The sequence below is a fragment of the Podarcis cretensis genome, assembly GCF_951804945.1.
Source record: "Podarcis cretensis genome assembly, chromosome: 3".
Lineage (NCBI taxonomy): Eukaryota > Metazoa > Chordata > Lepidosauria > Squamata > Lacertidae > Podarcis > Podarcis cretensis.
Window position 1 is genome coordinate 19,875,556 of NC_137172.1, and position 24,735 is coordinate 19,900,290.

Sequence of the window (24,735 nt, forward strand, 5' to 3'; positions counted from 1 at the left end):
TTAACTTGACCAGGAATGTGTTCTGTCCAGCAGTGTAGCAGAATGGAAAATGCTGTGGTGCAGTTTGTTTCGGAGGGGCTGCCAGTGACATTTTCTGACCTTTCATTATATCCTGACAGGACTTCCGTGTGGGATTCCAAACCCGACAAGGCTCTGAACAGAGGGAGATGAAGTTATCCAATGTGCCTAATGCCACGCCTACTTATAAAGAGTGAGTTTTCTTGCAGGGGTGACATGGGCAGTAGGACTAGATGGTGGGTTTTGCATTCTCTCCCTCCCTCCCTCCCCCTCTCTCTTTCTCTCTCAGTTTTATTAAATTTTCTGTTTTACAATTTCAGATAAACATGTTACATACTTTAACATATCGAATGACTTCCCTTCTTCTCCTTCCATGGTTCATTCTGCATATCTTACATCCCCGCATATTTTACAGTAACTGTTCCAATCGGTTTTCCACTATTACATCCATCAAAAATTATTTACTCTGTTGAATTCATCTTAATGCTGCCAGCATTTTCAACTTAAGTTGCCCATCTTCTTTAGTTGGGACCTCACTTTCCATTTTTGGGGCAAACATAACACAGGTTGCAGTTGTTGCATACATAAATCACCTTTTCTGACACCTGGGGATTTTAGTCTGAGTTATCTCCAGCAAAAAGGACTCTGGTTTTTGGGGGAAAGTAATTTTAAACACCCCCCCCCCAAGTTCATTATAAATCATTTCCCAGTACTCTTTTACCTTTTTACATGTCCACCACATATGAAAGAACATTCCCTCCACCTCTTTACACTTCCAGCACTTATCTGATTCTGTCTTGTAATACTTAGCAAGCCTACTCGGAGTTAGATACCATATTTGGATCATTTGCAAATAATTCTCTTTCAAAGAATCACATGCTGTCAATTTCAAGTCGCTTTTCCAAAGTTTCTCCCAGAGGTTAAAATCTATGTTGTGTCCTGTATTTATTGCCCAGTATGTCATTGAAGCCTTAACTAGCTCGTCTTTTGTTTCCCATTCTAATAACAGGTTACACATTTTAGACAAAATGTAAGTTTTGCATTCTTAGTGAGGTACAACATATCTAGAGTTACTGCCTAATCTGAGCATACAGGAGACTGAACAATTTAACACGCCCTTTTCTTCCTGCACACTTTAATTTTCTTTTTGCACAGTGAGCAAGACAGGTTGTCATTTGGGCTACTCTTAACCTGTGGCCTGATGGACCAGGTGAGGGGCTCTTGTGAGCAAGTTAAGACTCTGAATGTGCCATCCCCTGAGGTATTAGCAGTAGTAATATTGTATGTATTTTTTAAAAATTACAATACTTTAAACCCACTCTCCTTCAAAGTACGATACCAGGGTGGGGTACAAGAATGTAAATTAAAACCAAGAAATACAGTCATAAACAAAGAATACAAGGTGCAGATAAAAACAAAGCAGAAGCAGCAATTACAATGATATAAATACACAATTTATCCAGTTATTGCTGGAACGGTGGTAGCGGTCCTCACCCAGGATTGCCAGATGTTCAGAAGTCCAATCACGTTTCCCTGAAACTCCCAACAGTAGTTGAGTTCTGTTAGGTCTTAGGCAATCTTCTGTTGTGTTTATAGCGTTTCTCGTGGTTGTTGGTTAAAAATGTGCAAGGTGCACTGACTACAAGGGTTTGTTTCCACCTAGGCTTGTTTTCGACGAGGCATCCGATTCAGCCGACACAGATGATGGTGGCAAAGAGGAAGAGGATGACGACGAAGACGAAGACGAAGAATACGTCCCCGAGTGGCAGGAGGAGTATGATGACGAAGATCTCGATGATGACAATATTTCTTATGATGATGAATCGGAGAATCTGGAGAGGGATTCTTTCTTTTTTGACGACGCTTATTAGTAGAGTTGGCCTCCTGGCACCCCAAATTCACACCAGAGAATCCTGGAGTAAAACATTGCCTGTCACTCAGACAGCCTTGTCCCGGCTGCACTCTCTGCTCTGCTTCTGTCATAGTCCAAGGACAGCAAGGAGAACTAGATTTCAGTCAGGCGGGAGTTTGTATGGTAGTTTACAACAAAAGGGTGCTTTCCTCTTTGAGACGGCTGGTTGTGACTCTCTTGGTACAACTTGCAGGGCTGCTGTGCCCGGTTACATAGGAACTTCATCAGCTCTTGGCACAAGCGGTGGTGGGGAGGGTGTGTTCTTTGTCATCTGTGAGCTTTTTTCCCATGCTCTTCTTTGGGGAATGAAACCCAAGTACCAATCTAGCAACAGGTCCAGCCATTATCTCGTCCCATTACAGGCTTCAACCATGAGAGATTCAGGGCACACCACATGCCATTTATGTCCATGTGAAAAGTTACACACCACTCTTGCCTGTATTTCCTGTATCTTATTTCCACACTTGCTGCTATCACCCAGGAATCCAGCCTTGGCAAAACCTACTTGATTTCATAATCTAGCCTGACGATGGCGAATGGCCCAGGAATCGTAGTGACACAGCCTTGAGTGCCAGCTTTTTAGCCCGGTGGCTTTTGGTTCTCAGTAGTGATGTTCCCTGTGGGGTAAAGACATGGAATGTGCACCCACCACACAGGCACGCACAAAATATTTCTTAAGGGCCTCTGTCTGCCAAGGCGATTCTCATTTCTGTTCTAGCACACGTCTGAAAACTAGGGGCGGAGTTGTTCACTCCTTTGCAGCGAAAAGCTCTCTGCTGGATTGAGTGACCAGGGAGGAATGTTCTAACTAGAGAGAAGGTAATTTAGGTCATTGGGTGTGTTTGGAGATGAGAGCTGGTGAAATAGTTAAAGAATTTTTTTGAAATAGAGCTCAAGTGCCCTGCTCTGAGTCTGACAGGTAGTTCTGTGGGTTGCCAGCATTCTTGAATGGACATGGTTTTGAGTGTACCTCTTTCGTTGAGAGGTCAGTTTTCTGTGGGGTTTTTTTTTTTGTTCCTTTGTCATTGGAATCGTCTTCTCTTCCTTCAGATAGGAATTCTGCAGGATGTAGAGGTTCAGAGGGTTCATATATATATAATAAATATATATATATATATACACATATATATATATGAAGAAGCTGAAATTGTTCAGATTATTATGCTTTATCTTTTCTTGAAAATCAAAAAGAATCCTGAAACAACAAGATTATACACCACCTGTTTATGTAATAAACAGTTTTTTTCTTTTATTACCATCTTTTTAGTGTGGTTCTCTATCCTGCTTCCCACACTTTCCCAATTCCTGTTGCTTATGGCTAAAATAGAGGTTAGCAGAAATGCAGTGCTGCTGCAGGTGAATCCCTGTGTCTCATTGGTAACATCAAGGGTGTTTTTTATTTTAAAAAAATCAAAACTCCAAACATTTGTCAATTAGTCTCAGTCACATTTGTGCAGTAGTCTCAGTCACGTGAGCGGGCTTTTTAGTACAAGGTTTTGGGTTTTTTTAATGCAGTGTTTGCTTCTTGCTTTTCCGTGCCCCATAGTTCCAGAATTAATTAACCTTGCCACCAGCCTCACTCATCACCCTATCTATTCCCCTGTCTCTGTGACTGGTGTACTAATGTTCAGTTCCTAAGGGCCTGTCCATGGCGAAGCACTGCAGGGGTACAAATATCTGCCTCCATGAAATTTAGCTGTACGTGGATTTGAAGTATGAATGATGGGAGAAACAAACTTTCAAAATAAATCAGAAAAGTTATATGTATAGGGTGCTGAATATAAAGGAATACCAATAAATACTGGGCTGGAGAGGGATGAGTGTCAAAGTGTGAAGTTGATAGTGTTTTGATATCACACCTATACCAATGTGACCAGTAGAAGTGTCCAGCAAAGCATCATAGTCTTCTCCTTTTCCAATTGTCTGCCTTTCCAGAGTTGAATGTGAAGAAAACTCCTTGCCCACACATTCCCGTGTAAAGTGTTTTATTGCCTCAAGACACAAGATGATCCAGATACATTATATACATAAAGTTAAGATGTGCTGGTGCATCATAAACTATTACTACTAAGTACAGTAACCTGGTTTTAGAGGTTAAGAGAGATCAAAATGTGCAGAGAAATCCAAGTTTGGAGAGAGATCCACCGCTACCACAATTCACTACTGCTCTATTGCCTTGCTACTTAATGCAGCCTTGGCTTTCTACCTGCCAATGCACATACACACATTCTTTGGAGAAATGGAGAGTGGATGAGTCATGCCGGAGGTCCATGGCTTTGGACTGTTTCAAAAGGCCCACTACAACTGGCATCCTAACCCTGAACAAAAATCAGACATGGCGGGGTGGGGGGGGAGAGAGAGAGAAAGACTCGAGACACAGGCCTTGCAAGCAGTTGGTGCAATTTTGCACATAGGACCCTCGTACCTACGGGACCGCCTCTCCTGGTATGCCCCACAGAGGAACTTACGGTCTTCAAATAAAAACATCTTGAAGGTCCCAGGCCACAGAGAGGTTAGGCTGGCCTCAACTAGAGCCAGGGCTTTTTCGGCTGCGGCTCCAACCTGGTGGAATGCTCTGTCACAAGAGACTAGGGCCCTGCAGGACTTGACATCTTTCCGCAGGGCCTGCAAGGCAGAGCTGTTCCGCCAGGCCTTTGGTCAGGGTGCAGCCTGACTCCCTCCTTTGGCAATCTTTACAAAACTTTAGTTTATGGTTGCCATCAATTTTGATTTTAATTAATTTTTATAATGTTTTTATAATGTTGCACTACTTCAGTGTTGTTAGCCGCCCTGAGCCCGGTTTCGGCTGGGGAGGGCGGGATATAAATAAATTTTATTATTATTATTATTATTATTATTATTATTATTATTATTATTACAGAAACAGAAGTGACTGATAGATCCCATCCTGAGAAGATAGCAGCCAAGTTTGAAACATAATTCAAGCATAGTTACTTTGTGGTCGAAACTAATCAGGAAAGGCTTGAACAAAATAGTAGACAGTGGAGAGTTACTGGAGAGCACTATACAGATTGGAGCAAAAGAGCAACATAGTTCTCCTTTTTGCTTGTCCACCCGACAGGTTTTTGAAGAGGTCCCTGCTTCAGTTGCTTCCTACCCTTTTAAGTTACGGATTTGGGATTCATTATTATATTGGATAACCAAATTCCCAATTGAGAGTTGCTATGAAATGAAAATTGAATCGCTTGGAACGTTTAACTGATCTTGGCTCTTCATTATGCAATCAATGTGGATGATACCAGGCTGATTGCTTCACTTCATTTTTTATTATTATTCATTTCCAGTTGCTTTTCATTTTTCTTTCTGCTTTTCAGTAGCCAACTGGCATTTCCAGGGTGGCTGCACAAATGTCTGTACAGTCACTAGACTTCCCTCATGATACATAAAGAATAAGAATGCGCTCTCTTTGCTCACAAGCAAACCTTTTGCTTGTTCCTGCTGGAAAATTTGAATCATACGTCATCTCTGTCTCAAGAAAAGGAGACAATGCATCTTCGAATTAGTTTATAAACTGAACATACTTGTAAATTTCAGATGAGTGAATGGATGGCTACACAGAGAATTTTGATTATGTGCTCTGCAAGGGATGTGGGGAGAGGCTCTGAAGGGAGAATAAGGGCTTTTCCATGCTTCTGTTTGCCCTGCTGCTTTCACCTGGGAAAACCCACAGTTTAGTGCTGAATTGGGGCAAACTGGAATTGGGTTTTCTGCTGATTGCTGTTTGTTCTGATTTAACCCTAAAGAGTGGGTTTTCCAGTGGAAAGCAGTTGGTCAAATGCAAGCACTGCTTGAGCCCGTGCTTTCCTGGCATGGGACAAGTGGAAGAGTAAAGGTAAAGGGACCCTTGACCGATAGGTCCAGGGACAGATGACTCGGGTTGCGGCGCTCATCTCGCTTTATTGGCCAAGGGAGCCGGTATACAGCTTCCGGGTCATGTGGCAGCATGACTAAGCCGCTTCTGGCGAACCAGAGCAGCGCACGGAAACGCTGTTTACCTTCCCACCGGAGTGGTACCTATTTATCTACTTACACTTTGACGTGCTTTCGAACTGCTAGGTTGGCAGGAGCAGGGACCGAGCAACAGGAGCTCACCCTGTCACGGGGATTTGAACCACCGACCTTCTGATCAGCAAGCCCTAGGCTCTGTGGTTTAACCCAGAGCGCCACCCGCTGTGGGTTAGTAGACAAGTCCTTAGTGTTTCACACCTGCATTGGTTTCAGGAGGTAAGGATCATCTCTCATTTTCCTGCTTTCTACTGATAAGGGTGCTGTTTGGTGAGGCATGATATTATGAAGTGCTGGGCAAGGGTGGTCGGCAAAGTCCAAAGGCTCCTGCTAGCCCTAGCTACTACCTCTCGGAGCTTTAAAATTGTTTCTAACAGCCAGCACAGATATCATGCTATTTTGCTGGTTTCAGCATTTTTAAATTGTTGGCATCCCTCTGTCTCAGGGGGAGGGGTGAAGTCAAATTGTTGAGAGAGTTGCAGCACCTGCTGGTATTATGTAGTAATCTAATTGAGTTCCAACTTGAGTGGATGGAGAGAAGAGCAAAGGGAAGTCTCAAGTTAGCAAGCAGACCAAGGCAAGTAGAAAAGGGGAATGTTGTACACTCAGCCAGAGGATGATAAGAAATGTCTTGGGGTTTGTGAAATTAGTGAAGAGAGCAAACAGGACAGCCACAATACGTCATTTGCTATTATTATTATTATTATTATTATTATTATTATTATTATTATTATTATTGCAGTTAGCATATGTCCTACCGAATAGTTCTGTAACATATTTCTCATTAGTACATGCTCAGGGGCACTTTGCTTTCTTCATATAATTTAGGACTGTGCAAAATCTGAACTATTCCTCTACAGGAAACAAAACTTATTTTTCTTGATATGGCAGTTTCTCATGGGTCCCAGGGTGGAAGATGAATATGATTCATTTTTATTAATACACAGTAACATAGCTCCCTCCCTTCCATGGTCCCCTCCCTATGAACCTCGCTTTAAGATTTGTCAGAGTGCAGTGCACTCCCTATAGAAGTGAAATCCCTTGAAGAACCCAAATTAGGTCATTCTCCATAGTGACAATGCAGCTTTGGAATCAACTTCCCAGGCAGGTCCATCATGCCCTTCATTATTTACCGGTACATGCAGGCACAAACCATAAAACTAAGTTTCCTGTACTTTTCAAATGCTTTTAATTTGTTCTGCTTCTTCAGTATTTATTGCTGCTATTTCATAGTACATTTTAATGTTTTTCTACACTGCTTTGACTGCATTTAGCAAAAAGGCAATCTAAATATCACATACATGACATACGTGCAGCACCAAATAGCTCAATCAGGATTGTGGGTTCGAGCCCCATGTTGGGCAAAAGATTCCTGCGTTGCAGGGAGTTGGACTAGATGACCCTCATAGTCTGTTCCAGATCTACAGTTCTATGATTCTAAGGGTACAGTACTGCACAGCAGAATTTCACTTTCAGCTCCAGAAATGCCTGGGGAACCAGGGACCACCTTATCTTCCTCAACTTTCAAGCCAAAATGGAATAACTTTTCCATTTCCTATGATCTTCTACATTGTTTGCTTAATTAATTAATTTTATATACCACCCTTCAATGAGCAGACAGCACAGGACTCGTGTGCTCCGAAGCTTCCTCCGGCAGCAAAACGTCTAGGGTCAGGCTGGCGAAGTGCTGCGAGGTGCCCGGCGGTGTCACGCCACCCCATGTCAGCGCCACCGGGCTATTGCAGCATTATCTCTAGGAGAACTTGGAAGCGCAGGGAGGAGACTCCCGCTGCAAGAAGAACAAGGCTGAGGCATGGCCGGCCTTCTGCACTAAGGCTGGCCGAGGGAGCTTGCAGCCTCATCTGTGGCGGCGGCCAGGACAGCAAGGCGGAGGGGTGGGTAGGTGGGGTGGCGGCGACGGCGGCGTGCCCCCTCTCCCCTCCAGCACCTGAAGTCCCGGTGCAAGCCGGCAGGGCGGGGCGGGGCGGCGCTGCGGAGGCTGGAGCTGATGTCAGGCTGATGCTGATGCTGAGGCGCGCGGTGCATTGTGGGCGAATCCCCGCCACCAGCGCCGCCGCCGCCGCCGCGGACCCATCCCGAGGCCGGTGCGGGAGGGGGGACGACGATGCTCCCCGGGCGACCCCCTCCCACAGGAACAGGAGCAGCCTCAGGCGGTCCCGCGCACGGCAGGGAGCCGCGCGCAGACGGCGCTGCCGCACTGACTGCCTGACGGAGAGCAGCGGGCGGGGAGGGGGGGATGCGCCGCCCTCACCAACGGCTGCGGCAGGGACCAGGTGAGCGCGCGAGGGAGGGGCGGGCTGAGGCGAGGGGGGGCGCCCCCGCCCCGCGCTATAACCGGACCACTTTGCGGGGGGGGGAGAAGGTGGGGTGTCCTAGTGTGTGTGTGGGGGGGGGGGGGGTGACACGGCCCAGCCCGAACCCCCTTACAAGATCCAGTGTGGCCCGGCGGTGCATTGTGGGAGTTGTAGTTCTTCCTCGGGGGGGGGAAGAGGGGACACACACCGCCTTTCGAGCTCCCAGGATGCCCTCAAGGCGAAGGGGGCCGGTGGGGATTGACGGGGCGTTCGGCCAGTGGCGAGCAGGAGGAGCCCACCCCTGTGGGCGTTGGGCAACGGGCGGCCGAGTTTGAACGAGCTGCAGTGCAGGCGGAGGGGGGAGGAGGGGGCGGGACTTCGAGGGCCTCGCGCGCCTACCTTGCGAGGCGCGCGGGGGCGGGGCGGAGTGTGAGGCGGGGTTGGGGCTTGGCGTCGAGCTGCCTCGTGGGAGAGGCTCCTCTGGGCTGCGGGACTGTCCTTGGGGACAGCGGCGAGGGGTGCAGTTGGGCATTTCATTTTTATTTCCTTTTTTTTTTGAGATGCTGGTTAATATGGGCGTGGAGGGAGCTGGCCACGGCGAGCTTCGGTTTCCTGTGGGCCCATGGGAGCAGGGTACATGTTCCACTACAGCGGGTGGCGAGGCCGTCAGGGCAGGACTTGCCAGGCCCAAAGCCCAGACCCACCCCAGCAGGACTGACTTGAAATCCGCAGACACGGAAGTAATACGCGTAACTGTCAAACAGGGTGTGTGTACCCCCATAAGACTATAATAATAATAATAATAATAATAATTAATTTATTATTTATATCCCGCCCATCTGGCTGGGCCTTCCCAGCCACTCTGGGCGGCTTCCATAAAAACCAAAAATACAGTAAAATCACACGTTAAAAACTTCCCTGAACAGGGCTGCCTTAAGATGTCTTCTGAATGTCAGGTAGTTGTTTATCGCTTTGACATCTGCTGGAAGGGCGTTCCACAGGGCGGGCGCCACTACCGAGAAGGCCCTCTGCCTGGTTCCCTGTAGCTTTGCTTCTCGCAATGAGGGAATCGCCAGAAGGCCCTCGGCGCTGGACCTCAGCGTCCGGGCAGAATGATGGGGGTGGAGACGCTCCTTCAGGTATACTGGACCGAGGCCGTTTAGGGCTTTAAAGGTCAGCACCAACACTTTGAATTGTGCTCGGAAACATACTGGGAGCCAATGTAGGTCTTTCAAGACCGGTGTTATATGGTCTCGGCGGCTGCTCCCAGTCACCAGTCTAGCTGCCGCATTCTGGATTAGTTGTAGTTTCCGAGTCACCTTCCAAGGTAGCCCCACGTAGAGTGCATTGCAGTAGTCCAAGCGGGAGATAATCAGAGCATGCACCACTCTGGCGAGACAGTCTGCAGGCAGATAGGGTCTCAGCCTACGTACCAGATGGAGCTGGTAAACAGCTGCCCTGGACACAGATTTGACCTGTGCCTCCATGGACAGCTGTGAGTCCAAAATGACTCCCAGGCTGCGCACCTGGTCCTTCAGGGGCACAGTTACCCCATTCAGGGGCACAGTTACCCCATTAAGTCTTGAGGCCGCAGTCCTGAGCCTACATACTTGGAAGTAAGGCCCATTTACCTCAGGAAGACATACTCTGAGTAGGCGTGGTTAGCATTGTGTTCAGAAAACCAACTGCCCTATGACTGAGGTAAAGAGGCACATGTTAAAGAGGGTCATGAGTTGGTAACCTTTGACGTGTGCAAGAAGACCTGTGAACAGGAATAACAGCTCTCTAAGCCTACCCAGGTGATTTGAAAGTTGATGAGAATTCCAATCTGTTTTAGTATTGTAACTTTTTGTATGTTTTAAAGTATTGTTGTGATTTTTCCTTGATTTTCTTGTTCTATCTTTTTGCAAACTTTTTTTTTTTTACAGTGAAGCATATAAATTTTATGAAAAAATAGCTTGGAGGTTTACATTAGGCAGGCAGGGCTTGATAAAAGGTTGAGGTTAGTAGTGAAAATGGAGGTGGGAGTGTTAAATGGCAATGAAGGGGCAGAAAAGTCCAAACGTAAGAAAGAAAGGGTATGGCAGAAGATGCACAGACTGGTTTGAGAGAAGGTGACAAAATTGGCTGAGCTGAGCTTGAGCAGAATGGAGAAGCTCAGTTTGAATTAAGATTCCCTATGGTATGCTAACAGCACAAAAGCTCTGTGGCAGTCAGGCAGTAATCTCAGGTGACCAGGTAGTTGGCTGGGGTGACATTGCTTTGAAGACTAAGTGGGTTAAGGTGTGTAGCCTGTAACAGTAGGCAATAAGAGTAGCATGGGTAATGAATTTTCCCAAGTTATAATATTTTTGGTTATTCTTATTATTGCATGTCAAACTTGAAATAGTCATGAAGAAAACAAACCTTTGTTTTTTTGGGAACAAAATCTTAAGGATGGGGAATTAACAGCTTCTTCGTCCTTTTGGATTGATATCTTTCTCTTGAAAATGTGAAGGTTTTTCCCCCCTATTCTGGATCAGTTTTGTACTTTAAACCATTACACTTCTTGTCCTCCAGTAGATCAAATGCCTCACTTCTTTCATATGATAATCTAGTTTGTTATATAATGGCAGGCTTTCTAAGGTTGTTATTCTTATAGCTCTCATTTCAGTGCTTTCTCATTTGTCACATCTTCCAAATAGGACACCACATGGTATGCCAAATGAGATTATATCAGTACATATTGTAGCCACTTCCTGAGCTTTGAAGTTCATACTTTCCCACTAGACATTATTTTGGGTTAAATGTTGGCCTTTGTTGTTGGATCTAGATATCTCATGACATAACTTAGTTATCTGGTGACTAAGAATATCACTTGTCATACCCATTGTCCATCTAGCCCTGTATTTTTTAATGTCAGACCTGATTGATCAAGGAAATTTCAGCAACCTAGGACACTGTATTTTCTTGCCATTCTGACCTCTTCTAGCCACTGACAGTCTTAAGATATTGGGGCATTTGAATTATTGTTTTGGGTATCACAAATCACCAGGTCTGGACCTGGATGGTATCCACCTGAGAGTTCTTAAAGAACTCAGATGTGAAATTGCTGATCTTCTAATAAAATATGTAAATTGTTCCTAAGAGCAGCCTATATATCTAAGGACTGAAAAGTGGCTAATGTAACAACAGTTTTAAAAAATGGATCCTAGGCCAGTTAGCCTAATGCCTGTTTGGGGAAAACTACTGGAAAGCATTATTAACAAAAGTATTACCAAGCGTATAGAAGAACAAGTCTTACTGAAGCAGAACCAGCATAATGTCTGCAAGGACAAGTTCTGTCTCAATACCCTTTTAAAGTTCTTTGAGAGTGTCAATAAGCTTAAAGAGGTGACCAGTCAACTTTGTGTACTTGGACTTTCAAAAGCTTTTGATAAAGCACTTTGCCAACGACTCTTGAACAAGCTTAGCAGGCACTGGTTTAGGAACATGAAGCAGAGAGTAGGGATAAATGAAGGGATGTAAGAAGCGGTAATCCCCAAGGATTGGTACTGAATCCTGTACTTTATAGCTGTTTCATAAAATATTGGGTGAGCAGTGAGGTAGCCAAGTTTTACTGATGATACCAAATTGTTCAGAGTGGTTAAAAAGAAGAGGGATTGCAAGGAGTTCAAAAAGGATCTCTTCAATCTGGGTGACTTAACATTAAAATGTGATTCGATGTAAGCAAGTGTAAAGTGATGCACATTGGGGCAAAACATCCTAATTTCACATATGCTGAAGAGGTCTGAACTGACATTGACTGGGAAGGAGACCTTGGGGTTGTGGTGGATATCTCACTAATAATAATAATAATAATAATAATAATAATAATAATAATTTATTATTTGTACCCCGCCCATCTGGCTGGGTTTCCCCAGCCACTCTGGGCGGCTTCCATAGAAACCAAAAATACACGAAAATATCACAGATTAAAAACTTCCCTGAACAGGGCTGCCTTAAGATGTCTTCTGAATGTCAGGTAGTCATTTATCGCTTTGACATCTGGTGGGAGGGTGTTCCACAGGGTGGGTGCCACTACCGAGAAGGCCCTCTGCCTGGTTCCCTGTAGCTTTGCTTCTCGCAATGAGGGAGCCACCAGAAGGCCCTCGGCGCTGGACCTCAGTGTCCGGGCAGAACGATGGGGGTGGAGACGCTCCTTCAGGTATACTGGGCCGAGGCCGTTTAGGGCTTTAAAGGTCAACACCAGCACTTTGAATTGTGCTCGGAAACGTACTGGGAGCCAATGTAGGTCTTTCAAGACCGGTGTTATGTGGTCTCGGTGGCCGACCCCAGTCACCAGTCTAGCTGCCGCATTCTGGATTAGTTGTAGTTTCCGAGTCACCTTCAAAGGTAGCCCCACGTAGAGCGCATTGCAGTAGTCCAAGCGGGAGATAACTAGAGCATGCACCACTCTGGCGAGACAGTCCGCAGGCAGGTAGGGTCTCAGCCTGCGTACCAGGTGGAGTTGGTAGACAGCTGCCCTGGATACAGAATTGACCTGCGCCTCCATGGACAGCTGTGAGTCCAAAATGACTCCCAGGCTGCGCACCTGGTCCTTCAGGGGCACAGTTACCCTATTCAGGACCAGGGAGTCCTCCACACCAGCCTGCCCCCTGTCCCCCAAAAACAGTACTTCTGTCTTGTCCTTCCCGGCTTGCTTTTATTAGCCAGGATGGGCAAGGATCAAGGAGACAGGTGGTTGGTTTCACGCATCCAAGCAGCCTGTCCACATCCTCGGGGGTAACGGATTGAAATTGATTCCATGCAACTTGACCAGACAGAGCTCCAGCACTCTCCCACCCCAGCCCTGCTCCCACGGTGGTGTCTAGTTCCTTCCGAATATGAGTGATTTTATCTGCAAAAAACTTTGCAAAATCGTTGCAGGAGATCTTGGGGTCTTTACAAGGCCCCGGTGGTAAAGGTGGTTCCGTTAAATTGCGAACCACCTGAAAGAGTCTCCTGCTACTATTTTCTGCAGATGCAATAGAGGTGGTGAAGAAAGTCTTCTTCACCGTCGCTATCGCCACTTGGTAGGCTCGATGTTGAGCTCTAACCTGTGTCCGGTCAGATTCGGAGTGAGTTTTCTGCCACCGACGCTCTAGCTGTCTCAGCGTTTGTTTCATTGCCCTCAGCTCCGAAGAAAACCATGGGGCTGCCCGGGCTCCATGCAATCGGAGAGGGCGCTTCGGAGCCACACAGTAGATAGCCCTGGTTAACTCCGCATTCCAGCGGGCCACCAGGGAATCAGCTGAAAGGCCATCAACATGGGATAAAGCATCCCCTACCACTCTCTGGAAACCATTTGGATCCATTAAGTGGCGGGGGCGGACCATCCGAATTGGTCCCACCTCCCTGCAGAGGGGAAGGGTCGCAGAGAAGTCCAGTTGCACCAGGAAGTGATCTGACCATGGCAGCAGCAGTGAAAAGCATGAATCCCATGTTTGGAAAATCAGGAAAGGAATTGAAAATAAAGCTGCCAATATCATAGTACCATTCTACAGCTCTGGTGCATCCATACTTTGAATATTTTGAACAATTCTGGTCACCGCCCATCAAAAGGATATTGTAGAGCTTGAAAAAGGGGCAATCAAGAGGGTGGACCAGCTCTCCTATGAGGAAAGGTAACCACATTTAGAGGGAATATGACAGAGGTGTATAAGATTATGCATGGTGTGAAGGCTAGAGAAATGTTTCTCTCTCTGATTGTGCTAGAACCCAGACCACCCCATTAAGCTGAATGCCGGAAGATTTAGGATAGACATAAGGAAGTCCTTCTTCAGACAGCACATAGTTAAACAGCAGAATTAGTTCCCACAAGATCTGATTGCCATCAGTTGGATGACTTTAAAAGAGGATTAGACAACTTCATGCAGGATAAGGCTATGTTCTGTCTCCACTGTTGGAGGAAGTATGTCTTTGAATATCAGTTGCTGAGAATCTCTAGTGGAGAGATTGCTGGTGTGCTCCTGTTCTGCTTGCAAGCTTCTCATAGACAATTGATTGGCTACTGTGAGAACAGGATGTGGAAGTAGATTAGTCTGATCCCAGTTTTGCTGAGTGATTTCCCTAGTGATCAGTCCGCAGGGAAGACATACTGTGACTGTGACGTCACTTAGGATACTATATTGTTCCCAGTGCTTTTTAACATCTATTTGAAGCCATTGAGAGTGGTCATTAGCAGATTTGGACCTAGATGTCACCAGTATGCTGATGACACTTGACTCTACTTTTCTGTAACATATGACTTTAGAGAAAGTGTGCAAATCCTGGACTAATGTCTGGAGTTGGTAAGGGCTACATGAGGGCCAGTAAATTGAAGCTGAATCCTAGTAACACAAGCTCTATGTGTGAGTGGTTTCCAAATTCAGGAGATTAACAGGTTGCACTCTACCTGAAGGTGCAGATGAATAGCTTGGGAGTACTCTTGGATCCATCATGATCACTTGAGGGAGAGGTATTCTCAGTGACTAAGAGTGCTCCCCCCCAGTTGCAGCCGATATGCCAGCTGTGGCTATTCATAGACAGTAGTTGTGAAATACTTTTAAAATGCTATTTTAAGTGCTCATACATTTTGTGGCCACTGCAATCAGTGTGCTTGCACTTCTTCCTGTATTTCTGATGCTGCTGATTGATGGCGGCTTTTTGGTGAGTCACTTGTCCAAAGCTTTTAAATGTCTTCTTTTATATTTTTTAAATAGTATTCACTTGGGAAACCAGAATAGGGTTATACTCTTTTCAGGGATGTGTATAATCTCATTGCATGTACTAGGTGGGAGTTATGCATCAGACCTTCTAGTGTTGAAGACTGAGATATTTCAGGAAGTTTTATACTTTTTTTGAGGTGTAAGTAAAACCTTTTTTTCCCCTGCACATGGGTAAGGAAATTTTTATTTTTATTTTTTACAGACATTTGGAGGTAAAGATAATTAATTCCAAAAAGTGAAAATGTTGGTGGTTCCTAATATGCCAAAAGTGTCAGCATTTTTGTTGTATTTCAGATGACTCTTAAACTCAAATATTTTGCACTGCTTTAAAGTCAGGTGATCCACAGCACTATTGCAATCAAGTATGTTAAAAATAGTTAGATAATCTTATATTGAACCACAATAAAATTCCTTGTGCTACTATCAATCTCTTCCCAAAAGCACTGTTTTTGTTATTTCAGGGGTGGTGGGAATGAAAAATAGTACCCAATTAATGTGAATATAAGTCCTATTTTAAATATGACAGTCCTATATTTCAGTTGCGTCTCTGTTTGAAGGGTTGTTTGGTCAAAGTCTGGTTAAAAGATAAAGAACCGTAAGAAGGGAGAGCAGGTTCCTTGAAGTTCCCCATCAAGGGATAGCACCTGGCTGAGCAGGCAAACAGGCCACCTGGTTAGTCTTCTTTGAACTTCCTATAAGGCAGGATTTTGAAGAAGTCCAATTTGTTCCTATTAGAAATTCTTGGCTCTCTCTTTATTTCCTGAGATGCAAGGCTTGAAATCTGCATTATTGTTAGGGGAGAGGAAAGTGTTTACTTTTCCACAACCCAATTTAGCTCAGTTTGTTAAAATTTTCACTTTTTTAGTTAAACCTTTGCTGTTGTCTTCTGAGGGTTTGTCCTGGTTCTCACTGCCAGACAAAGCACTCGAACTCTCAGCTCTTGTTTTGCCAAATACTTTAATGCTCAATCAGATAGGCACACTACAGGTTACAAGGTTCAGCAGGTTCATAAGAGGTTCAGATACATTCCTGAATGCAAGCTAAGATGTTGCTTCAACAAGCACCTTCCTTTTGAAGTGTGAGGTAGGCACAGCTATTTGTGTGGCAAGTGGCTGGGGTCCAAGACTGGGCAAGCAAATGAACTCTCTTGAGTGAGTTAGTCTCCGTGAGATTTGTTTGCTCTGGTGACTCCATGTTGATGGAAGCACCAAAACGTACTCTCAGTTGTCTCCTCAGAAGCGGGAGGCTCCTCACTGACAAGAGGATGTGTTAAAGTTGCAGTGTCCAATGTCATAGGGGTATTACGTTTTTCTAACAACTTACTTGGTCCCTATCCTGGTTCCAGATTCCCTAAGCTTCTAGGTCCCTTCCTGGGATCAGACACTTCTTGGGGTCCCAGTTCTACTTCCCTCATTCCACTATGAAGTTCTCCAGGGTCCTTCAGCTCCAATTTTCTGAGGTCCTCCTATTCCCCTTCCGTGTCTGACTATTCCCTCCAGGGACTCAATGACAGGGTAGAATTCAGCATAGATTTTAGAAGATTATTCTGTCAGCACAAACATTTCTACTTGCTTGATGGAATGATCTCCCCTATGTCCTGTTCTGGGGGTTCTTCTGACCCTCCAAAGTAAGTTTGGGGGATGCACAGGTGTAGCAGAGGGGGAGAAAACCCTGTTGCGCTAGTAGGAGTCCTTATCCTGGCTTTCACTACAGGTTAGTTGAAAAGGCCCTAAATCTGCAGCAACAGTGCTTCATGGAATTTTCTTCTTTTACATTAAAAAATCACCATTGATTTTCATGCTAAATAAAAAAGAGTGTGTTTAAAACATTAACCATGTTATCTACAAATGAATGTCCTGTGTTGGATGAGAATTCCTCCTTACTTTACAGATAAAGAGTGGAAATAATATATCATAGTTGTTTCTTCCTGTGGTTACGGTATTTTTAACACAGCCCAGAAATTTATCTGTTTGGAAGGTGCACTGCTAAACTGTTACATCTCTTTATGCTTCTGGCCTCAGTGCCTGGCTCTTTGTACCAATCATATGAACTTGGTATTTTGAAGCAGAGGAGAATTGTTTTCAACTGTCTCCAACATCCTGATCTTACCACCAAAACCCTCCAGGCTCTATTCCCAACCACTCAACTTGTCCTGGTCTATCTATGGACCTCTCCCTCCAGCAGGCATTTTTTTAAAAAATCCACAGATTGACAGCTCTAGGCACAGATTGAAAATAAGCTCTAAAAGTGGTCATTTGAATCTGCTGCAGTTCATGAATACTAGGTCAGTCATGCCTTGTTAGTACTGGTTTATTTAGTTTCAGCTGGCATTTCCATGGTGCAATCGCTATACTACTTTTTGTCTAACTGAAGGTGTTCTGGTTTGGTATGCAGAGCAAGCAGAGGGAGATCGATCAACAACCCAATAGACAAAGATACACCAGATAAATGTTGAATGATGCCTGTTTTAAGGCAGTACCATGTGCAAGGACTTTACTAGATAAAATTTAGGTTGCCCTTTGAGTTTTTGCTTCTTTTGATTATATGGGCAACTCAGCTTCCAAATTATTGTGGGCAGAGCTCTCAAAATACAAGCAATCCATTAAAATTTTGAACAGATAGTAGCCCTGTGTCCTGTCGATAGAAGTCAGTCAAATGAGTTTTGGGGGAACTGCAACTGAAATCATCCCAGACTGCATCCTATAAATGTCTGGTAGATGAGTATAACCTGGGGGGTAGCAAGCATGTAAAAAAACTCCAACTAGACAGTGTTTCTGAGATAGAACTGGAATTCATCCATTCACCAAAGGAATATACTGAGATGGAAAAGATAGCCAAAAAAATATGAAATTTGGCATCTCATAGTCAATGGTGGTGGTTAGACTGAACTGAATGGCATGCAAATTTCCAACTTACTAGGGACTGAATATTCCTTAGATGTATCATCATTACATTTGATTTTTCCAGAACCTGGATCCTGTGAAGTATCAGTAAAGAATTTCTAAGGGGGATTCTTTCCTGGGCAGTCCGATGAGAAGCAGACATCCCAGAGGAGAGGAGGCCACAGCAGAGGTGGGGACTCTAGCTGTCACCTAACCCAGGATCTTGCCACATGAAAATAAATATTTGAAGATAAAAATAGAAATAAGGACTCATTCTTAGCTTGCTGCTGTTCCTCTGCTTCAGTGACATAAAATTAATCAATCTGTGGTTTCTGCAGAACCTGACAACTTTTAAAACACCATGTCATTATTAAATGTTTTGCTGTCTGCTTTACTCTTGCATCATGCTCATTACTTTTGTCTTTGAGGCTTTTTAAAAATACCGCACAAGTCTGCTAATTGCTTTTGTACAGAAAAAAAATAGCATAGGTTGAGAATGGGAATTTCTAAATGTGCTTTGCCTGTAATATTCTGACCTGGTCCACATATCAAAAGTCATGGCTTCTTGTGAATGCATGCAGGTTCTGGAAGAAGGGTTTGCGGTAGTTTCTCTCCTCTCATTGTTTTGCTGTTGCATCACTCTGAGCTAAACTGTGGTTTGGTTTAGCATGTCATCTGGGCTTATGGTTTAGCTCCTTGGACAAGCAACAAGCTGATCAGTAGTCTGGAGAGAGTTGAACCATGAGCTAGGTTCAGATGCCATGCTAAGGCAAACTATGGGTTTACTCAGCATGATACAGCAGCAAAACTAGAGAGGAGCAAAGTGCCCATGATCTCTCTGGAAACCCTTGTGCTTGCATGTTCACACTAAACCAGGCCACTGAGATCCAGTGTGGCGGAGTAAGAAGTGTTTTGGTCTTTCACTCAGGAGACCTAGGCTCAAATATCTGCTTGGCCATAAGGCTTACTGGGTGACCTTGAGCTAGTCATATTCTTGGCCTAACCTATTATGCAGAGGACTTGAGTAAGGTGTGTGTGGCAGAGGACTACTAAAATTTTGTATAGCGTAGTGTCAGGATATACATGTAATAATAGTAGCCCATGTTGTAATTTATTGATGTTGGGTTCTGAACCACACTATTCCTCATTTGCAAAAACACTACTCGGGTCGTTACTTTATACAGTTGTTCCCTCTATCGCCATTTCTCTCTGTACTCTGTCCAAGAAAAGAAAGCATCTCTCTGCATTTTGGAAATGCACAAAAGCAAGAATCTTGGCTTAAAATCTGTGTACAATTTTCTGCTCTTTCTACTCTTCTTGCTTTGAGAAGGGACCAATACTCTTTTAAAATCAACTCATATTGTTGGGAATTCTCATCCTACTCTCCAGATAGCTGGATCAGATATGTTCCCCTCTCCCACCCCCTGAGCTCCTTAACAACCTCTCCTTGGCTCACATAAATCAGTTTAAGTAAAATAAGTAAGTTCTTTATTTTGGGTGGGCAAATACTGGTGATGAATCTGTGGGGTGGTCATGATTTCCAACAATTTGAATAAACATTGATTGTTCTAATTCTTAGGCTTCCTGAGGTGAGGATGTATCCTGAAATAAACTGGGATATTGCAGTTCTTCAGAATTGTGCATAAAACACTTAAGTGTTTTCCAGGACCTTTAGTAAGATGGTGAGAGCCAGACTTCCATAGCTTTGTTCTGCTGACTGGAGGCAATAGAGCATTCTGAAGAGATTTTGGATATTATTTTTTATATTTTGGCTGTGTTTGGGCAAATGCTGCAGCAGACTCAAAGTGAGAGATTTAACATAGGAAAGGCATGTTGAACACCACAGATTCCATATTTAAAGCTTTTTATTCTAACAGACGTTCCAAAATTGCTAAAGCTATAATAGGGAAAATAAAAGACCCTTCTTAATTGCATTATGATCTATAGTGTTCCAAAACTGGATCTCCATTCTACTGTTCCTTGAGAGAACCCTGCTAATTATTTAATACAGGGTTGTAACCTGCATTTGTTTAGCTGTCTCCCATGTAGGGATACATCAGCTGATTTCAGTACTGTTCTGAAAACAATTCTCTCCTAGAGGCTTTTTAGAATCCCGGCTTCTTTCCTGCTGCCTGTTCTAGCCAGTTGCTTATTTTAAAGCTAATTATTTCTATTATGTATGGTTTTTCAACTTTGTTCAGAAAGAGGCAACTGCTATTGATAGATAGCAATTGCATGAGCTTTCTTTCAAGGCTAACTTCAAAGCAAGGTATCCCACACTAACACTTATGTGCTCTTGTCTACATCTGGCTGGATATAATCTATGAGTTGATGCCTGGTAGATAAATTATTTTGGGCATTATTTCAGTTCAGAAAGGCACACCAGCAAAAGAAGCAGAAGTCCAGTTCTTAGTTCACACTACACACACAAAATGTGTGTTGCTGCTTAGAGTATCTCCCAGGCAACTGGTATTAAGTAAGGGTGACAAGGAGGCAGCAAAAGGGGACCCATTATTCAAGTTCTCTTGCCAATGTTTGCTTGCTTAATTCCCTGAATGAAATTGAATGAAGAGAGAATATTTCGCAAGCTTAGCACTTGAAATGTCAGACAGGTGCTGGAATTCTTGAAATGGTAAGTGAGGCGAATAAACACCCAAGCCTTTGACATAGCTGGGATATTTACAAGAATGCAGAAAAACCAGTATAGGGAAGGAGAACAAGCAGGGGGGAAATTATAAAGAACGTGGCGTTTATCTTGACTTCACACTTAGACTATACTGGCATCAATATTTGCCATTATGCGTTACAAATATAAAATAAACTGAGCAATGGCTGATGCTGTCAGAGACAGTATGCTGCTGAATACCAGTTGCTAGGAATCACCGTGCAAACAGTGCTGTTTTTTCCAGGTCCTGTTTGCGTGCTCCCCACAGGCATCTGGTTGGCCACTGTGAGAACAGCATGCTGGACTAGATGGGGCATTGATCTGATCTAGCAGAGTTCTTGTTATGCTGTGCCATATAGTAGCAGCTGCTGGCAAGTCAGCATCTTTACCTTGAAGGGCATTGGCTTCCTGCCCTGAAAATGATTAAATTGTGTGAAATTCAGTTAGATTGGCAGAAGCTGTGCTGTAGGCTCCAGAGGACTCAATAAGTTCCCAGGAGCTTTTACTGACAGTCCCATATCCCTGTGCCCTCCAGTTGTTTTGGACCACAACTCCCATCATTCTTGATTATTGGCTGTGCTAGCTTGGGTCTTGGAAGAATTGTACTCCAAAATACCTCGAGCTGGGTTAGGGAAGGCTGTCCTAGTAGATATGAGATACTGTTCAAAGCTTGCTAAATAGCTTCCTGTATGCTGTTGTTTTACAGGGACGCAGGTGGCACTGTGGGTAAAAGCCTCAGCGCCTAGGGCTTGCCGATCGAAAGGTCGGCGGTTCGAATCCCTGCGGCGGGGTGTGCTCCCGTCGTTCGGTCCCAGCGCCTGCCAACCTATCAGTTCGAAAGCACCCCTGGGTGCAAGTAGATAAATAGGGACCGCTTACTAGCGGGAAGGTAAACGGCGTTTCCGTGTGCGGCTCTGGCTCTGGCTCTGGCTCTGGCTCTGGCTCTGGCTCTGGCCAGAGCAGCGATGTCACGCTGGCCACGTGACCCGGAAGTGTCTCCGGACAGCGCTGGCCCCCGGCCTCTTGAGTGAGATGGGCGCACCAACCCCAGAGTCTGGCAAGACTGGCCCGTACGGGCAGGGGTACCTTTACCTTTACCTATGCTGTTGTTTCTCGAGTCTCAATGATCCAAAGAAAAGGGGACAGTTTATTTCATTTTAAAAAGTTATTATTTTAAAATCAAACATAACCGACAATATACTTAATAATGAATAAATCAGAGTAAAAGTAATATATACATATACACACACAAAATAAGTTTATAATAAACAACTTAAAACCTCAACAGCTTATGTCCAGGGTCCTTTAGGGACCACCTGAACTCATCTAGCCCACATCATCTGTAGTAGTGATCCTACAGGAATGATCACCTTTAGGAATGTCACTGGTTGTCCCCTTAGTTGTTGAGGCTTATTGACATGAACACAAAGCCGAACCCTTTAGAGTTATTGGCCCTGTGGAGTTGTCCTTTGATAGAGATTCAGCAGACATCTTCTTTATTGACCTTTAAATGTTTGCTGAAAACTTTTCTGTACTGCTAAGCTTACGCAGACTGTTAAGAAAAGCATTGTAACAGCTGATGAAGCGTTATTTTAATTCTTTATGTGGTTTTTACTTTTTATTTGTGTGTTTGTATATTCCATAGAATTGGCGCCACTACTCGAGAAATCTATGTGCCTAGTGGCCATTGAACCAAATAGACAGCCAGTGTAGATTAACAGAACCAGAGTAATATGATCTGAACCATAACTCTGCCAACAGTCTGATGGCAGCAAAATGCCTCCTTTTATAGGCCAAAAATTTGTGCAGTGGGGGATTTCTGCTTATTGTTGAAGGTGGAGCATGTGACTAATGGGGGAATTTACTGTAGCTCCCTTGCTGCAATCAGCTGGTAACCACTATCTCCTCTGCCCACCCCATTCCCAATCTGAGGGGGAACTATGGTGACTACTAGCTAGAGCTAAAGTTCTCCATTAAGTTTTACTAACACTCACTCATAAAATACAAAAAGGGAGAAGCAGTTTTACACCCCCCCCCCAAAAAAAAGAATGCTCCAAAACTCGGGCTAAACTTTTGGCACTCGAGACGTTTGGCCTAGCTATAATTTTGCACCAGCTAATTTTCTGAACTCTTTTTAAATTAGACCCACGTTAAGCATGTTACAGTAGTCTGAAATGCAGGTTACTAAAGCATGAATACCTATGGCCAGATCTCACTTTAATAAAGCCAGCTTTATTAATGGAATCTGACCTCTACCTATTACAACTGCTGCACAAATCTCCATGCCTTTCAAGGAAAGCTGTGTGGGAAGCTGCACAGTTGTAGGGCTAGTTGGATTGCTTTTTCAGGATTAATGTCTTTCTTCGCATCCAATTTAGAAGATTATCAAAGAACCAATACTAGAGAAGTAGAATTTTTGAAGGCTTTAGAAAGACTTAAATGGAGCACAGAGCTGCTGTGCTCTACTTACAGAAAAATAAATAATAATTTCTCTCTAATTGCTCACTAGCTCCCTTGAGTATTCAGAAAATGTTTTTGTAATGAGGAACCTTCACTTCTTGAGGGTTAGTTTGCTTACATAACTTTTTGTAGGGAGATTGTGTTATTTTATATAAGTAGTGTAATGTATTTCATCATTGATTTATAGCTGTAAACTGCTTAGAAGCTGTTTGGGCATATGTGTCTGTGTGTGCGTATACACACACATATATATATGTATGCGTATGTGTGTGTGTGTGTGTGTGTGTGTGTATATGTATACGTATATGCGCACATGCCAAGAGTGCTGCGTGAAAAGTGTATACCACCCTTCATAATATTTATCACAGACAAATTGCACAGGTATGTAATTTAAAACAAAAGAATAATAAAAAATACAATAAACCAATACATAAATTAAAATAACAGTTAAAACTGTGCAATAAAATATAGCATCCTCCAAATGCTATTTCAAAATGTAACCCATTAAAATGCCTGCAAGTATTAACATGGATTAGCCAGATGCCTAAAAAACAATAAAGTGGGTGCCAGATAAACCTCCATGAGGAGGGAGTTCCACATTTGAGGTACCATAGATGAGAAGGCACTGCCTGCTTAATTTCTGGTGGTGGTGCCATTCTGAGAAGGGCCTCAAAGTGGAAGGTGTTGGTGCTTGGACAGTTGATATGCAACTGACCCTTAAGAATTGGGTTTCAAAGCTGTGAAGCTCTTTAAAGATACAAACCGGCTCCTTGAGTGTACATTTATTAGAACTGGTGGAAGATGTTCCCAGCAAGTTCTAGTCAAAATCCCGGCTGCTATATTTCAAATAAATTGCAGCTTCTGAACTATCTTCAAGGGAAGCCCCACATACAACACATTACAGTAGTCTACACAAATGTTACCATTTATTGATAAACGCTGCCAGACTTTTCCTGTCCAGAAGAGGATTCCAACTGGCATACCAGCTTAAGCTGGTAGAGACACCCAAAGCTGAAAACTTGCACTGTTCAAGCAGCAAAGTTGGATCAAGGTGTGAACCAGATCTTTCAAAGGGAGTGCAACCCTGTTCAAAGCAGGTTGAATCTCCCCTTCCGAGTCTAGGGAAGCAACCACGCACAGTGCTTTCATTTTATGAGGAATACGTTTCAGTTTATTGGCCCCCAGCCAGTGTTTTAAAAGAGCGGTTTAAAAATCATGTATAGCATAGCAAATAAAACCTTGAAGTATGCGTTACACGTGATCAAACCCAGTTGCGGGGAATAGACAAGGATAAACAAGTACAAGCTGTCCTTAGCCAACAACTGGAAAGGCAACAGAAACAAGGACAAACCCTAAGTTTGCATTCTTTGAAGCGAGACCCATCCAAATCAATAGCACTTCTGAGTAAGCATGGTGAGGACCAGAGTTGAAATCTTCCGTATTTTACATAACTGTTGATAGGGCCTCTTAGTCGAAAGAAGACTGATACACCGAGGGCTGAAGCAGTTCTGAACATATTCTTTTCTCTGCTTGGCTATCTTATGGAGGTAGCCATTCTTAAAGCTCTCACTCTAAACAGCACATCTTGGATTTTGCTGTGTGCGGTACCTGGCAATCCTTGGTCAGCTGAGTGCTAAAGGCGGCAGTTTCAAGAGAAAGTCATCTGTTTAGTTCAGTGAGATCATTTATGTTCTTGGAACAGATTTAGCTCTTAGTGTTGCTGTCACCG

General features: G+C 43.9%; 1 protein-coding gene across 1 annotated transcript in view; it reads left to right on the forward strand.

Moving 5' to 3' along the window:
* LOC307211644 (cullin-9-like) overlaps positions 1–3,182 on the forward strand; it is a 58,391-nt gene extending 55,209 nt beyond the window's left edge. The window contains exons 40-41 of the mRNA XM_079968369.1: positions 120–211; positions 1,682–3,182. Coding sequence (XP_079824495.1) covers positions 120–211; positions 1,682–1,889 — 300 coding nt within the window. The 3' untranslated portion in view covers positions 1,890–3,182. The remainder of the gene's footprint in view (positions 1–119; positions 212–1,681) is intronic.
* The last annotated feature ends 21,553 nt before the right edge of the window (positions 3,183–24,735 follow it).